The 18332-nt window shown below is 36.6% G+C and overlaps 1 protein-coding gene across 2 annotated transcripts in view; it reads left to right on the top strand.

Annotated features, from left to right (window-relative positions):
• The window catches only part of ADCY8 (adenylate cyclase 8), a 117239-nt gene that overhangs the window by 82740 nt on the left and 16167 nt on the right, over positions 1-18332 (top strand). For both annotated transcript variants that reach the window (XM_021542361.4, XM_021542360.4), the window contains 5 exons: positions 5010-5110; positions 9053-9254; positions 11684-11773; positions 13106-13278; positions 16048-16129. In XM_021542361.4, coding sequence (XP_021398036.1) covers positions 5010-5110; positions 9053-9254; positions 11684-11773; positions 13106-13278; positions 16048-16129 — 648 coding nt within the window. The remainder of the gene's footprint in view (positions 1-5009; positions 5111-9052; positions 9255-11683; positions 11774-13105; positions 13279-16047; positions 16130-18332) is intronic.

Raw genomic sequence — 18332 nt, 5'->3', positions numbered from 1 at the left:
CCCAGAGCAAGAGAAATTCAAGATGTCCTATATCAAATGAATTATTACATAAAGTCCCAGAAGTCATGATAATCTTTAATCTTCTCAAGAAACAAAATAAAAAATATGGTGAAAGAATCTGATTTTTTTGGTTAAAGGAGGAAACAGCCTGATCACAAACAACTTGATGAATGAGCAAACTTGTTAGGGGCTCACCTCGCCTTACTGTTCTATTTAATCACATAAGGCCTGAGCATGGGCTGGTGTAAAAGGGCACTGTGCAGAATCAGATCCCATATGCACAAAATAAACTTTCTTATTATTTTATGTTTCACAATTGTTAGCCACACAGAAAAAATATAAGGGTAGTCTAGAATTCAATTTAAATGCAATTTAAGAAACTAAAAAAGATCCATGTCCTAATCTATCATGTTACATAGGTCAGATCTAAAACACTAATAAAGATTTTAATTGCATCTGAATGAAAAAAAAGCCTATTTAAAAGTTAAAATTTTAGCAGGTTTGCTACATTTTCTTCCCAGTAAGATATTGCTACATTTTCTTCCCAGTAAGTGGAGAATTGTGCTGCAGTGTTTGGAGAATTATGCTTTCATTCAATATTTCCTTAGGTATTAATTCCCAACTATTGCACAGGCAATAAAAACATAAAACTCATTCAGCAAAGTTGACTGAGTCTTCTTTCTGTTCCATAAATTAATCTGATTTCTCATACCAGGAAGGAGTAAAGTTTTACAAAATGTCACCACTGCTTTGTTTGTTCTGGCACATCCCCCACCAACAGCTGGACAGCCTCTGGTCAGCAATCTCCTTGCTTCTGCTCAGGGTGCTCGGACATCACGAGTGTGCTCAGATAGTGATGGGGAATGTACCAGGATACAGAGGAATGATGTGGATTAAGGGAAGATGAATCATAGTGTCCCCTTTGTTGTAGACAGGAGCAATTATCTTATGAAAAGCATGGGAAATGTCCCTCTCCTCCTCCATGCCTGTACAGTAATTACAGGTTTGTCCTTATAACCTTAGTGTTTAACCATAGGTTTCAGGAAGTCATGGAAAAAATAATTTTTGAATTATTTTCCTACATAAAGTAGATATTTCCTCCATCACATCTTATTACTGCCACTTTCTCCCTTCTTCTAGTCCATTTTGGAAACACAGAAAAATCAGATTTAAATAGCTGAGATCCTGGCCAAGAAGTGTTACCTTTACCTTGTTCAGTGAGAATTGTGTCAATGTTCTGTACCTCAAAGAATAGAAAAGTGAGTAACCACATGAACAATAAACTATATTTCTTCTCCCTGCATTAGTAACAGGACTACCATGGTGTGGGATCACTGGATGACATGAATGGATCTGAAATTTAAGACTGGGCTTCTGTTTAAACAGTCTGCATTGGTTCACATTTTTTTTAACTATAAAGCAAGTCCAGATATCTGGTTTACACTAACCATGAAATTCCTATATTTCTTCCTTTAAGATTTCAAAATGTTAGGAAAAAAAAAAAAAAAACACAAAACAATTCTGGAATCAATATGCACAAAAGTACCATGGAGTGATCACAGATCCTGGTTTATATTGGTTTAGATAACAGCTATGTCAGCGCAGTTTAAGCCACTGGAACATCTTGCCATTCCTCTCTTTTGTCATTGCTTTTTGTCCTTCTTTGGTGATAGGATAAATGTGTATTCCACAGCAAGTAGTAGCAGTTACATTAGAGAATGGGTTAACTCTCTGAGGCATTATGTGTATTTCCACAGGAATTCTGCAATATTTCATTTTTCATAAGATTTGTGCAGGACCACACCTGGTATATGTTATAGATTCTTTACTGAAATGGACTAGTCATTACTAAGCTGTGTTTCACTCATTAATGCTTGATATGTCATTTAGAGACAATTCACACTCAATTTAACTAGAGATTTTTTTTTCACAAATAGCATGTAGGCAGATGGAGCAACTCATCACAGGAAAGTACTTCTGATGGTAGCAAGAAAAGATACTAAAATTTCCAAGTATATAATAGTTCATAGGAAAATCTGATACTACTTCAGATTATTCCAATAATTAAAAGATATCATCATGATGATCTCCCTAAATATCAACAACTTTAAAATATACATACCATGTACTTTCATAAAGGGTAAAGCAGAGGTACAGGACAGGGAATTTTACATGCTGGTAGGGATTTATTAAAGAAAGTTTCCTGTGTAAATGTTTGTATAAAGATATTCAAAGTCTTCCTCCATATTTGCATTTGGATTAGAAAACAGGCTAGGTTTAGACATTAAACATTTATGTATTTTCTGTGAGGTGAGCACACTGGAAATATCAAAAGAGCTTTGAATTTCAAAGTACATGTTTTCTTAGTTCAAATATTAGACCTAAATATCTGAGTTTCTCTGTGTCAGAATTTCTGACTGGTAAGAGAAATTACATGAGCATGAAAACAATTTTGCTCTTCCTGCTTGCTGTATCTCAACAGACACAGGCATCACCTCCTTCCTTCAAATAAAAAACTTCCCATTGCGAGGAGGTCTGCAAGAGACCCTGAGCAAACTCTGTGCCTGTTCAGCAACATTTCTATTGTTGGTCAGCAACTGGATCTCTGTCTGCTCTTTGTTCTTCTCAGGAGTTCTTTTCCTCTTCTGTCTTAGACTTCTTGAAACATATTCTTCTATTCCTCTCCTGTATTGCAGAAACTTTTACAGCATTATTCTGATGAAGAACAAACGTGGTCTCCCTTTTCATCTCTAAGGTCCTCTCTGAGTCAAAGAGCAGCAGTCAGGATAAGGCCAAAAACTTTCCTCCCCAGTGTAAAACATTTTCTTTAGGGGAACATGTGAAGCCTGTCATATTACTGGTGCTTCCCTTTCAAAGAGGCTTTGGAAGAGAAAGGTGAGGAATAAGCAGCATTACTCAGCAGAAGGATCCTGGCCTTTCTTCGTTTCAGCCAGCAGGGTGGGCAAGCACATGGATAAGCAGTGCTGGTAAATGGCCCAAGCCCCACGGGAGCCTTCACCCGGCCATGAGCAAGTCACACCAGCACAGGTGGCTCTGTGGGGTACTGCAGGGAAGGTTTTCGCTGCAGACAAGGTCACATCGCAATTCTTCCTACCACTCTACACAGCTCTGTTTGGCCACATGCCTCCCCATGATTTCTGGAGGGCCTTCAGGCTTAGTGAATCCTTCAATTGCTTCTACAAGTCATTAAGGGGTAGACTGCTACAGAGCTGCTACATTTATCATTTATGTCAGTGCTGCCTAGGGATGCCAACGATTCCTCATCACAATGTTGCCACTGATTAGAACACAGCATCCATCCTTTTGACATAATTCTCAACACAGTAGGCCGTTCTATGTTTGTGTTTCATTCATCTAGTTTGCCTTAATTTCCCTATGGAACAGTTGGGATTTCATGTTATATTTTAAGGAAAATACCTTTCTTTTTCCCTATTTGAAAAAAGCCTCTGGTCCATTATTTATGCAGACTGATGCAGTTCTGTTTCCTTGCACACAAAATCAGGGTCAGTGCCTCTGGGGTTCCAGCAGCAAAATGAAGTGGAATTACCTGTGGCCACTATCAAAATTCATGCCAAAGTGATACTGCCAACAGCAGACACAAGGTATAATCACAGGAGAGGAGGAGTCAAAATGAGGAACAACAGCAAATGAGCCCCATCTCTTACTCATGGCAAATAGGAGCGGGGAAGTGAAATCTTTTTTCCATCTGGGAGCTTGAGACTGTTTTGATCAGATGCTTATGTTGAGACAATGTCTCAACCAAAGGTCCATGTAGGGAAAATACTCTAAGTCTAGCTAGGATCTCCCTTCAAGAGCAAATCAGCTATGAAATCCAGTTCAAAGCTGAACTCTCTCAGTGTATGTCCTTGACACATTTCTTAATATTTTTTTTAATATTATAATGATTTCTAGGCATTTATAACAGCAGTTTTCCCTATTTCCAAATTTCTGGAGAGAGATTCTGGTATCTGATATTGCTTTAACTCTTATAGCTTTTTTTTCAGCCCTTTTAAAACAGCAGAGCTTTAAACAAAATGAAGTTATTGTTTAGAGGAAGAAAAACTACTGGGACAAGCCTTTGCAGGGTTTCTTATAAGCAAAGAAACTTTGGTGGCATCCATAAAGATAAAGAGAATTACAAAACATATTCCTATGGACTAATCTTCATCTGCTGTAAACAGATGCAGTTTAATTGAATTAGCAATGATAAATAATAGCTGAGGACTTGGTTAATATTTCCATTTTAACTGATCCACTGTGGTCTATCAATGTGTCTGTTACTCCACTACTTGGTAATTTCCATTAAAAAAAGAACCTGATAGTATTCTCAGTTGTTTGATATGCTGGAGAAAAATATTTTTTCAATAAATCTTTATAATAATGCACCTCAAATAGTCTTTTACATTTGGCGAATGTCTATATCACCAAGTTTCCACACAGCCTCTGACTTTCTTAGGATACAGAGTGCCAGCATCCCAGCATCCCAAATAGTCACAGAATGTTCTAACTGCATAATTTTCTTAAAAAAAAATTATAAAAAATAACAGACCAGCCTCAATTTGGCCACCATGGAGACATCTCTGTGCCATCATGCATGCAGAATCACAGATCATTCCAGTGCTTGACTTCATGTGAGAAAATTCATGGTTTCTCTGATTATTAAGTATTTTATAAGCAATTAAATATTTAGCAGCACAAGCTCCTAGTATCTACCTCAGAATTTCTAAAGTAAATAATTTTGAACAAAGCAGAAAAATTTTGTATTGCAAATTACATATTTTTGCTCTCTTGGTTAAAATATTTTATCATATTATTAACAATTTATTTGATGGGGTTTTTTTTCTAAGAAAATTCAGGTTTATTGATTTATTGGCGCACTGTGTTAATTTTCCCCATGCCTCCTATTACATCAGGCTTAATGAAACTACTTCATGTATTAACAGCTAATTTACTTTTCCATGTGTGTATGTTTTTTTTTTTTATTCTAGTATTCTCAAATGCGGGATGAAGTATTCAAATCAAACTTGGTGTGTGCATTTATTGTTCTGGTATTTATCACTGCTATCCAAAGCTTGCTCCCTTCTTCCAGGTAAATACAGAAATTTATCTTTATATATCTGAAGGTAGTATTAGGGGCACACATTTTTAGGATTGATGTGCAATGAACCAATAAAATCTGCTTGTTCCCTATAAGTGTTTGGAAATATTTGTTCACTTTTTTTGCAATACTAACTCCTTTTTTACCACAATATCTACAGCTACATGTTTTCAAGTGAGACAGCAGTATGTACTGATGTTATATTGTTATGTTTTCAAGTAGAACTACCAGCAAGTTCAGTGGAAATTGAAGTTACAAAAATTTTCCACAGTGTGTCCTGGTGAAACATGATCCAGAGCATTAGCTGTGCCTCTTTGCTAAGTGATTGATAATCACCTTGGGTATCAGTGGCTCTCTTGGTTTTGTTTAATAAATGCTTTGTAAGAGAATTGCACTGCTTGCTTTGCTGCTGACAATGTGATTTGCCCAGCTGGGAAAAGCAGTCTCAGGACATTAATAAGCAAGAGGGTGAACTGGTAGATCTGTTTTCACTTTGCTCTCCTTTGAGGCTGACCAAGAAATATAATCCTAGCAAGGTGATGAAAATCTGAGATATAGATGAGACCTCAATGTCCACATTTCACAGACTCAAACATATCATTTGGCATTTTATGTCTACAATTTAATAATGAGATCACAAGAGTATGTGCAAGGACTGAGGTCAGTTTTCTAGAATGGGACTGCCACTGTAACAACCCTCTGGTCCCATTTGGTCTTTGACAGAGCAAGTGTTAAAAGAGAATGCCCAGAATAACATATTTCTTAGGTAGTTTCTAGCACTCAGATGAACCTTGACTTCTTGATGGCTGACAGTAGAGTACAAGAAATAAGATATTTATTGTGTTAGAGTAGTGCAGCAAGATTTCTTGGGTCATTTCTGGAAGACTTGAGTTACCAGGTTGATGTCTGAGAACACCAAAGAGGTGGTTAGGTGCAGGCAGGCAACTACATTCTGTAGCAGTTGTGTCTCATATGTTTTATAATTCTCAGCTGAGAAAGTACCCAGAGTAGTATGTGACCTTCTGTTGTTCCTTATGTGCTATATTGCCCGTAGCAAGTTTGTTTGCTTTTTAAAAATTCTTCTCCCAGTACACAGTTAAAGTTCTTCACTTCTGGAAGATGTTTTTGTTTGTTTGTGTGTTTGTTTGGCTTTTTTCCTCAGTATGTACAAGAAGATTTATGGATCCTATTAACAGAAGCCGTTTTCCAAAAAAATTTCTGCTGCTATATCAATCACTGCCATACCAGATAAAAAAAAAAAAAAAAATAGACATTTTTTTCTACCTGCACAGATTCATCTCTGTTAACTCCTGTGAGGACGTTTAGTCCACTGGAGTGAGGGGGAAGGAGTCACACAAACACATTGCCTCTAGCTGTCTCAACTCCTAGTTTCTCATCTTGGCAGCAATCTTGTGTTTTTCCCTGAGGACCTTTTTGTCACTGAATGTTAAAGAGGCTGAAAATACAAATAGGTTAAAATTAAGATTACATAAATTCCTACAAGAAAAGATCAGCAGAGGGTTTTTTGAAACTATGACCTTGTCTTCAAAGATGTCCTGAAAGGCTGATTGCTAGAACGTGGGGAGATATTTAGGGAAAGAATATTTACCACTACCCCTTTTGTGAGAGAAGCTTTGGAGACATATGGGTGTTTTATGGCAGTTCCTATGTCCTGTCAGGAGCTGAAGATCATTGTCAAGGCTTAAAGAGATAAATTTTGGTCTTGTTTTTTTTAAGGTTCTGATACTCTACTTCAAAAAGTGTGTTTCAGTTTTTAAAGAGCATGCCTGTCAACAGATGAGCAACCCTAAAATAACAGGATAGGGGTTTTGAGTGAGAAGGTTTCAATATGCTTAAACATATTGGATGAGAAAATAATCTGGAAGTTCAAATTTTCTAAGTTCCAGTTCTAAAAGCAGCTCAAGGCATGAGCAATTGAACAAACTATCACAGTTAGACAGGATTTGGATTCAGAGAATCCTTGAAATAACTGCCTATTCATTTGTTACGCCTCTGGTAAATATCAGAGAAGTAAAATACTAGGGTGGAAAACCATGGAAATAGTTTCCCTGAAACCACTAATAAACTATAATTCAGTCGTCCTCATGGTAACTTACCCACTTCCTAAAGACACATATGAGTTTTTCAATGAATGTTTCAGATTTCTGTTGAACAAGGATGAAATTTTGTATTTGCTTAAGTAGACATGTGAATATTTTTTGAGCTGAGTTTCTTGGTCTCTGAAAATTTGGTGAAAATGCTATTTAAATTGTCATAGAACATATATTACTAAGGTTCTTTGGGGAGTTTCCCAGAGAGTTTACCTTAGTCTGTGTGTTAAAGAAGGGAATCATATCGCAAATCTAATAGGTGTGGAAGTTTCAGAATTTTATCTCAGTTTATATCTGTCTCCCTAAGGATAAATATTTCATCCATTCATGCATTTTTCCCTGACAGGGCAGATGCATGTAAATTTAAAAATCTTTACAATAGTTTTTATTCTCTGAAATATGGAGTTGGGGAAATTACTGTAAGAGATATAAAGTAATGCTATATTTTTTACCATAATTGTCCTTTATGAAACCATTATATTACATTCCCAACTTTGCAGTGATTCATATTCTCCATCTGAGAGGCCAGGGAGTGTCATCAATTTCCTGCAATGAACTATTTATATGTTCACATGGACAGAAATCTTACTAGACTAGACTGCTGAGATACTCTTATTTCTGCCCATTTGTCAGTGGGTTATTCTTGTGAAGGAAAAGAAAGCAGATTTCAAATTGTTATTAATTTAAATACTAGCATCTTCTGGTTTACATCAGTTTTCCTTCTGTCTCAAATCAGTTGATTTGGGGCTGAATGAGGGAAGGCAAAAGCCCTTTTTAGACTTCACTTGATCTTGACAGTAAGAGAATCCCTGAAAAGAAAATAAATTGGTCTTGAACATCTTCTTGAATGAAAGGGCGATCCAGCCCGGTGTCCTAGTTCTGGGAGAAGTTCACAGATAGAAAATTATTAAAGTTTTTTGTTTGGATTCCTCTAACCTTATCAATGCATTTTATTGTACTTGGTCTTATCAGCATATCCCATCAAAATCTTAGCAAAGATACTTGTTCATCTCAGAGGTCACACTATGCCACCTTGAGTTTAGTTTTTAAATCAAGCAGGCTTAGACAAGACACAAGCACATCAATCTTCAGTTGAACAGCTACAGTGGAAAAAAAATTCTTGCCTATAAATTTATAAATTGCAAATTTACAAATGCAAGGTCTGTTTCTCAGGTACATAAGCAGGTTATTCTACCATTTTGGGTTTATATCACAGACTTAGGTGTGTAGATACTCCCTGTTTAGTATCTTAATTCAATAACATGGGTCTTACATGTAGAGTTTGGCACTCGAAAATAAGTACTTATGTTTAGTGTCCTCAGGCTGGATCTCTTGAGGCTTGATCCTAATCTTTCTGAAGGCCTGAATTTGGTTTTGTTCAGAGCTGGATCAGGCTAGGTTAGCAGAACTGGTAGGCTACACCAGCATATATAGACTGTCTATATATAACTGAGGTATAGTTAGAAACTATCAGTTCCAAATCGGATCGCTGGCACTTGGCTTTGCACAGCAAGAAGGCTGTTGCAGAATACTGCTGGTCTGTGGGAAACCGAAGGAATTAATCTTCCATCAGCCTTTGTCAGTGTCCATAAACTGGGATCAAAGTATTGCCACTAAAGAATGAGTTAATCTGAATCCAAGTGACTGCTATCTGCATATACCTATGCAGTGAGATTAATTATATCCAAAATACAATAAGGGTGATAAGGGTGATAAGCCCTCCCGAATCCCCTGACTAGTTCTACATGGACACATTGTCAAGCTTTTCCCTTGAGTGATTGTGTTGGGATTTAATGCTGGATTCTCTTTTTTTTTTCCCCAGAGTGATACCAATGGTCATTCAGTTTTCTATCCTGATTATGCTGCACTCTGCTCTTGTGCTGATAACTACGGCAGAGGATTACAAATGTTTACCCTTAATGCTCCGGAAAACTTGCTGCTGGATTAATGAGACCTACTTGGCAAGGAATGTCATTATCTTTGCATCCATTCTGATTAATTTTCTTGGAGCCATCATCAATATTGTAAGCTTATAGGGAACCAAGGAATATTATACAGAAAAAGATGATTTATGAATTATTAAGCTTGCTACAGGACTTGTTAACTACATCTATAAGCTGTGTCTGATTTAGATAATGTAAAAAAGGCAGAGCATCACAGCTTCAGGAAATTCAATCCATTGTTTGATCTATGTATTTCTGAAATATCTAATTATTTCTCACTCATTAATATAATCTATTTTTAAAACCTTTTGTCAAGTTTCTGTCCAACATATCCACTCTTTGAGGACCATTTGTAATTTTCTGACATGCTGAAATATTTCCTTAGAGTCTGTCAATCCAAAAAATGCTTATGGATGTCAAATTCTTCCTCTCATAAATTCTCAGCTCATCTTTCAGTTCTACTATTATTTAGATTACTGAATTGCTAAAATTACTACAATTGCTAAAATAATAATTTTAATTTTTACAATTGCTAAAATAATAATTTTTAAAATTCCAATAAAGCCCTGATTGTACTGATGTATTCAGCAACATGAGAGAGCTTCGCATAATTTAGGCAGATTATAATGTCAGACAACCTGACAGGTGCTGAAGTCTGAGCCAAGAATGTGGAATATATCTCACAGAGAGATTAAAAGTATTACTGATAGGAGAGCAAGTAAGAGAAATAAAAATGCATTTCTATAATTACTGAAAAAATATAAATACCATAAATGTCAGGAAGTTCAATTAAGCTAGAAACTTCCTGAAGAAAAGGACAGTGGTGCATTACAATATAAATCCCTAATCAATGTTTTAGAATTTAGAAGTTTTAAAATCATATATAGCAAATTACTTTTCAGGAAAGTTTTTGGTACAAGTGGTCTTAATCTTAAAAAATATGTCTAACACACTATCTATGCCAAATTTGTTACTTCCCCTGATTTCTTGTATATTATTTTTTAAGATTTGTTCTCTGAAATTTTCTGGGCTGGTTAATCCAAAGACAGTCAAAAGAAAATTACATTTTACTGTCACACCAGTGGTTTTCTATAAAGCAGGAAACAGTCATATGTATTGTCATATATTTAGCTGGACAATGATTTGAGTCTATAGGAAATAACAATATTAATATACTCTCATTATTTTATATGTCAAAGTTCTTCCATAATATGAGTTTATTCAAGAGGGACCTGCATGCATTTTAGAACAGGTAATGCATCTGAGCCTTGCAGCTTTATGTGTTCATTGAGTTCAAATGCAGCCAGCTGGAGGGGTCTAAGACTCAGATGCTTTCTGAGCCAAGCTTTGGTTTCACCAGGGGTGCAAATGAGTCTTGTGAGTCTTAAGTGTATTCTTATTGTTATAAAATTAAGTTTCTGATCCTGAAAGTCTCTTTTAAAAAACGCCTGTACTTGTTCTTGTGACATTCTGCTCTGCAGAGAGGTCTTCTACACCTCATAAATTTTCAGAAGGTACCATTAATTGTCTGGTGTCACAGAAGAGTGCAAAGCCAGCCTGGTAATACTCCTGCACTGCAGGATGGCTGAGTGGCTAAAAGAACAAACAAGAGTCCCAAGTTCAAAATAACTGGAATTTAATGATAAGAAATTGGGCCTCATTAAATGAATTATTTAACTATTGGGTAAAAAGACCTCTAATTAGTTTGTACACACCAGGTTGATGACATGACCTATTATAGTCATCCAGAGTAAATAAATATATGACAGGAGACTCCATCTGCTTTAAGTGTCAAAACATGGAGCAATTAATGATTTTTTCTTCATTGTAATACCATAGTGTATTCCAACTCGACAATGCTTTGTATCTAATGCTCTTGGTATGAAATACAATTAAAATCAATGCAGGTTATAGCAACAAAAAAGCAATAATACATTATCATAACCATAGTTTCATGAGTGAATTTTTATTCCCTTCCATTCTAAGCATCACAGTTGCTGTTCTGGGACCACATCATGTTTTGGTACAACCAGGTCTGTGTGAAATCATGAAAATAAAGGCTGGATGTCCCATATCCAAAAGGATAACACTATCCATAGCAGATTAAAACAGCTTGCAGAAGGGGCACACATTCAATCTGATTTTGTGCTCGCAATTAAATAATTTTCTCTATAATTTATAGCAAAGTCTAAGCACTTTGAGAGGTCATTTTTAAGAGTCCAATATGAGTCCTCTGGAAGTCCCAGAGGAGCTCATCTTTCCTCTCTGAAAAGAGAGCATAGTGAGGCTATTCAGATGCAGAATACCTGCAGCACAAATAGCTCCCCCTTTTCCATTTCATCTCCACAGTATGAGTTCTTACTGTCCATTTATTCAGCCCTTGGTGCCAGGTGGAGAGCTGGCATGGAGAGCAGCAGGTCAGCCAGTCCCAGCCCTGAACCCAGACAGCCAGACAAGCAATTAGTTACCAGTGCACAATGTAGCCCTGATTTTGTTTTATTTCTTCACAGCTGTGGTGTGATTTTGACAAACCAATAGCCCTGAGGAACCAGACTTTCAATTCCTCTGCCTCTTTTACAGACATCTGTTCCTGTCCTGAGGTATTTCTGAGGGTACTTTTGCATCTGAGGTGTGGAGCCACAAAGGTTATATGGCAACCACTACCTTGTGGTGGAGTCAGGAGCTCAACACTGTGAAGAGGGGAACATTTCCATATGGTGATAGAAAAAGCAGAGACTGGTTACAGAAGGAATTAACCTTAAAATCTAATGGGGCATTACAAATGAAATTTAACCTTTGAACATTATACAGAATCTTTATACTGGGAACACACCCTGCAATGATTCAATGAACCTAGTTCAATAAAGCACACTACCTAATTTGCATGAATGTAATGGAGAGCAAAACTTCTTACATGACAAAGACAGTAGTTAAGATTGCTATGGCTATTTTAAGATTGGTTTTGGAGGAAAAAAAACCAAAGAAACCCTCTCTAAGATGAGCAAGCAGGCAAGAAAATCAATGTGTTGGTCATGTGTGGATAAGAGAAGTATGTTGCTTAGAAAGTCATATGGCAGTGTCATGATACTGCCAGCAGTATGCTCTCAACAGCAGGGATGCAGACTTTCCTACAAAGAAACTGTACTAAAGCAAAGCTGTACCCAGAAAAATGAATACTATCGCTCCTCAAGCTGTGTGATTGGAGTTAATTTAAACTACATTTGGACTGTGGGTGTTGATGTTGCTATTTTAAGTCTGAACAGCTCATGACCATGATTGTCTCTCTCTATCCAGTATCAGCTGCATGGATTGCAGTTTCAGATGACTAATCATTGAGAAAAATGAGACAATGAAAAGATTAGAAAATAAGATATGTATAAAATTTCCAGGCATCACATTTTAAGAGAGAAATGTAACCACGCTAGACCTACAATATGAAAAAATTGAAAAAAAAAAAGTGAAAAAAAAGTCCTAATCTTTGGCTTTATCCTCTCTCTTCAGTATCATGGGAAGAATTAAAGTAGAAATATTATTCTCCCATCCTGAGTATTTTGTGGGTCTTGTGGAAATTTAGACTCCAAAGGAATATAAATTGTTTTCTCCCAATAGACTTCACAGTAGCAAACTACTGCATGCAGCATCTCTCCCTTTCTCTTTTAATTATAGAGGATGCTGTTTCCCTTATAATGCAATGAAAATTCTATAAAGGCACAGCAAACTATCTCTGCTGATGTGGAGGTATGAAAAATAGAGAATTTGTAATTTCACTTCTATTTTAACAAAACACTTATTTTCAAAGTGCCCTGGGCCCTTAAAGGACTTAGCTGAACACTGAAATCCAAAATAATCTTTCCACACTTCTGGTTACTTGATTGTTAACATAGATGCTTATCTCTGATCACCAAAATTAACCAGTGCTGTTTTCTGTTCAGTATTTTGTCTTCACTGGTGTGCTGGCTATGGTGACTTGTGCAGTCTTTCTTCGTCTCAACTCTGTCCTGAAGCTGGCAGTACTCCTCATCATGATTGCAATCTACTCTCTGCTGACTGAAACCATTTATGCTTCCCTTTTTCTGCAATATGACAACTTTAACCACAATGGAGAGTAAGTGTTCACAGCCCCAGCTTTTTCTTAAGCTGATGCTCCAAGTCTTGCCAGAGTATGAGTGTATTGCATAGCACCACAGTTAAATATGGAGTGATGGTTGCAACAGGCAATGACTGATTCAAAATTATTCATAATCTGTTTCTTTCGCAAGCCTTTTTATTAAAATGTTCACTTCATGAGGGCATTTAAATATTGATCAGGACTTGTATTTTATGTCTCCTATAGTCTATCAATGTTGACTAAAAATATTCATTGCAATGCCCATATCTTGGTCATTTCTATTCTTGAAAACTCCAGAGATGCCAATTAAAATTTCAGTTTAAGCAAACAGGAGTGAACAATTGATTTTTTTTAGAATAAAATCCAAACAAATAATGTGCAGTTGTGAAAAATATAAGGAACACAGGCATGATTTGTAGAAGAGTACCTGAAGGACATGCTCCACCTCCTCCTCTTCCTCCCAGGTTTCTTTGCCCAGAAGAGGAACTGAAGAGAGCAGAAGAACCACAATGATTTGCAGAGTCAGAGATGCAATTAGTGTTGCAATAACTGAATCTAGAGCAGCAGTAATTTAAATCATTCAGAAAAACACTTCAGTCTTTGATACTTGACCAGGGTAGTATTGCAGTTGTTTGTGCTTTTAAGTGCAGATGAAGATGCTCAGAGTGAGAGTAAAGCAGGGATTTGCAGGACAATTAATTCTCACAACAGCCACGTCCTTACTCACAGTGAGGCTCTGCATATCTTTCCTTACTTGCTTCCTACAGTACCAAGGTACCAGAGACTTGGGGTGTAATTCCTTTTTCTAATGTTAATTATCATCCTACAGACATATATCCAGAACAGATCCCAGCAAATCTGACAAACAGCAGTAAGCAAACCTTTGGCTAAGTAACTAGAAGTAGAAATCATGATAATTGTCACTAACCAGGCATGGCAAAGAATCTCCTTTGTGTGAAAAACTTGAAGAATTCAGAGTAGCCCTGTCAATAAAACTTGATAGTGACTGTTACCACAGAAGAGTGAGAAAGAGGCAGGAATACTCCCCAGAGTAGCCAACAGCGCAAGACATAGGGAAATCAGTTGAGATGCTCCTCTCTTACAACAAGGATATGAATTTAAGCTCTGATATTAGGGAGAATGAAGTTCAAGATTGTGTGCCCTAAAATTGTTTTTTGGCTATTGGGTTTTTTAGCAATATAAATGATTTGAATAAAAGGGTTTGCAGCTCCTCACAAAATTCATCCAGCTATGGTGAGTATAGCTACACCACAATATACAACAACAGGTGAGTTTATGACTAAGACCTTTAAGGCTCTTGCCTTTAGCCAGTGTACAAGGGGTCCTTTTGGAATGTGTTGTATTTTGGGCAACTTCAAAATAGGTAACATTTGAATTCCAGCATATTTGCAGATGACAAGGTCACTTCCTGCTTGCTTTTGCTTTGTATTGATGACTCATCCCATAGCAGCACATTTCCAGCACAGTAAATTCATTAGGACCACAAAGGCAATTCCATTATCTCTCTCACTAGAAATTTTCCTTTTGGTTTAGTCTCAAGTTCTGCTCTTTCTTTCTCTATTTTCTCTGTCATAGGAGTCCTCTGACAAATAGCATCCCATACTTCTTTAAAAATTACTATGGAAAACAGACCCAGTACCTGGACTTCGCTTTGTTCTTAGATCCCAAGGCAGACTAAAGATTGTCCCAAAATCTCTTCCAATCTCTGGTCCTTATTTACTCATTTATTATTATTTTTAAATTTTCAAGTTTTTATCACCACATAACCACTTCCTTTTCCCATTTTCCTTTCAACAAGATAATTGACAAGTATCTCTGTTCAATTCAACTCCAAATTTATTTTTTTCTCCCATTTGCTTTACTATAAGTTTGGCTCTACCATTTCCCCAGCTCTTTTGTCTGTTCCCTGGGAAACATGCTTTAAAAAAAAAAACACCCTGGCATGCAGAGATATTTTCTTCAGTTTTTATTCATTTTTCCATATAACTGTAATTTCTCTCAAAATTTGAAACTCCCTGTTACTGCTTTTAACCCCTCTCATTTTATTTTAAACTTTCTTTGTGCTACATACACAGCACCTATGTGATTTCATACAGCCAGTACCTGCTTGGCTCATCTTCTCTGCTTCCCTGTGGTCTGCAAAGGTTTTCTTTACATCCCTTGTCACAGGCTTCTCTGGTTCCTCTTTGTAGCTCAGTAAAACCAGTCCTAGATCCTGCTTGCCATTTTTTTGGTCCTCTTTTAATCCATGCTATATCCCCGTCATCTCCAAACCCTTCTCACAATATGGGGATGTTTCATTTCAGCTCCTGCCTTGGACTTCATCCTTTAGCCTTATTCACTGGGCTTTTACTTTCACAGCCTGGAAGTTTCCCTTTGTCAACTCCACCTCAACCTTTCCCCCCAACGATGTCACCTCCTGCACCCCACAGGAGCTCTTACCAAGCTCTCAAGAAGAGACTGACTGACACACAGCTTGCATATCACATTTGAAAGTGAAAGCTCATCACCTCCTGTGTACCTCCTGTAGGCTACAATTTAGTTACTTAAGATGTGTCTCCAAACACGGAGATCTCCAATTACACTCCTGTTCCCTTGAACTAATTGCTGCTAAATTAAATTTCAAATACAGAGTATTTTTTTTAATGAACAACAAAATTACCACTTATTAAATGAAACTTTTGAACAATTACAACACTGGAAAATAAATAACTATATTTTATTTTATTGTTTGGTTTTTTTCAGCACAGACTTCCTGGGTACAAAGGAAGCTTCTTTACTACTGATGGCAATGTTCCTTTTAGCTGTATTTTATCATGGTCAACAGGTAATGCAAACATTTTATTCAACCTTTCCCTTTGTCCCTTGCAATTACAAGATGTGACAACAATTACTTTTAAAATACCATCTGCCTTTTTACCCTCTTGAGAATATGACCTTTTGCAATTTAATAAACAATATGCAGAATCTGATTAAAGAAACCCCACATCTGACACTGTCTAGCATTCTTTAAAAAAATGTGCAATATTCTATTCAGCAATACTCAAATTATACTGCATTTTCTATTTGAAAGAACAAACAGAACACCATTATTTTAGACATGTGTGCAGTTCTGGAGGCACCTGACAACTTCAGTGCACTTGAGTAGGCAAAAAACCCAAAATATAGAAAGGGAATAAAACCCAGTAAATAATGAAAGTACTGTGAAATATCTTACTCTGTTTATAGAGAAAAAAACAACAGACTCAAGGAGATGAGAAAAATTTGGGTAAAGCACCAGTACTTACTCATCTGTGTCATGGACCAGTTACAAGAATCCTTTCACATGGACCTAGATCTTAAACAGAATTTAGGGGCCTTAGAACTTTAGGACTGACATCCTTGAGGAGGAATTGAGAAACTGAGTATTTCAGGAATATATACACAATGCACAGGGAGAGAGAACTATGGCAAATTTAGTTTTAAAATAACAAATGCATTGAATAAAAACCAGATAAAGCAGGGTGTTTTGTCCACAGTGTTTCTGGCTCTCAAGCTCTGGATGTCAAACATGCTGAGTTGAGGCAGTTTCTCATCACAAAAAGCAAGGGGCACACTGTTTTAGAGAAAGCACCAAGGGCAGTTGCCTTTAGACATTGTTAACTTGCCTAATGGCTTTCCCCTCAAGACCATTAGGCTGATAAATTCCAGCATTTCCCAATCCTTCTGGAATGAGGCAGTAAGAGAGGACTGAAGCTGTGATGAATAAGACAATATTACACACTTTATTGCAGTAGCTTTCTAAACTGTCTCAGAAGTCAGAGCCTCCATTCCTTCCACATGAATTAAAAAGAAAGAAACACCTAAATATTCTATTAATTTTCCTACTGTTTATCTTCTCTTTGGGGGAATGAGGAATGAGTGAGTAGGGGAAGCAAGGTATGAAATGTGTTTTGCACAGATTTAAATTTGATGGAAGTCAAATTTAAATTAGATGGAAATTAATGAACTGTGACATCTTCATCATGACATAAAGTACACTTAGGAATAATATGGAACAAATAAGAACTGAACAACTCAAATTTGGGATAAGCCTTATAGTATTCCCAATGGTTATTAACATATGTCAAGATAAAAATCTCAGGCATGGAAATCAGCCAAGGTACTAAGAAAAACAACACTAAACAAGTTTAGGTGGAGTAAGAATTAGGATGAAACCAGGCAATGCTCTTCAGGATCCCAATCCTGAATGTAAATGTCTGTCTTCTACAAAAGCCTGATCTGGGGTGTTAAGAGTGTTTTCCAGTCCAGAGCCCTGTAAGCAGAGCACATTTTCCATTTTATTAACCTTTCTGTTTCTATAAACAGGATGGCTGCATTAAAACTGCCCTTGGAAATGGTCCCTGAGATGTGCTAAGTTCTGCACGTTCTCTCAAATGATTCATAAGGCCAGTCTATCAATTTCACAGCATCCAAAGGCAGAGTCCAGGAACATTTCATTGAATTGCTTAATTTCTTATTATAGCTTATATAACCTGAAGATTTCTGTATAGTTGTCAACTTATATGTATATAAATGTTCAATTCAAACCACATTAAAAAATACCAAAACAACAAAACCTCTTCTAAAGTGTGAATTGAGGAACACATTAAGTCAAATAAAACTGTCCTTCAGCATGTCTTCCCAGCTCACAAACTGCAAAAGTTATCTGAAGTAGAATAGCTTAAAACTTGTCTTATTCTACGTGGATTTACTGAAAAGGATTATTTTTGTAAGATATTTATGGACGTTCTAGGTTTTGAATAATTAACTACTTTTTTTTATCTATTGTGATTTACAGTTAATGCCATATTTAGCACCCAAAATTTAAAATAAATTTGAGAAAAAGGTGTGTGGTACCATTTTAATAGATTTAATTTAATAGCATGTGACAATTGTCTGCAGAGTGGCTGGATAGAGGAAATAATGTTAGGCTTTCTGTGTAATACATCTCTCTTTTCTTCACTAACTATTGTAATTAGAGGTGCTTCTTGAAGCTACATATCAGGGCA

Source organism: Lonchura striata, chromosome 2 (assembly GCF_050655825.1).
Source record: "Lonchura striata isolate lonStrDom1 chromosome 2, ASM5065582v1, whole genome shotgun sequence".
Classification (NCBI taxonomy): Eukaryota; Metazoa; Chordata; class Aves; order Passeriformes; family Estrildidae; genus Lonchura; species Lonchura striata.
The sequence above is the reverse complement of the archived record's forward strand: the minus strand, read 5'-3'. Positions and strand labels throughout refer to the sequence as shown.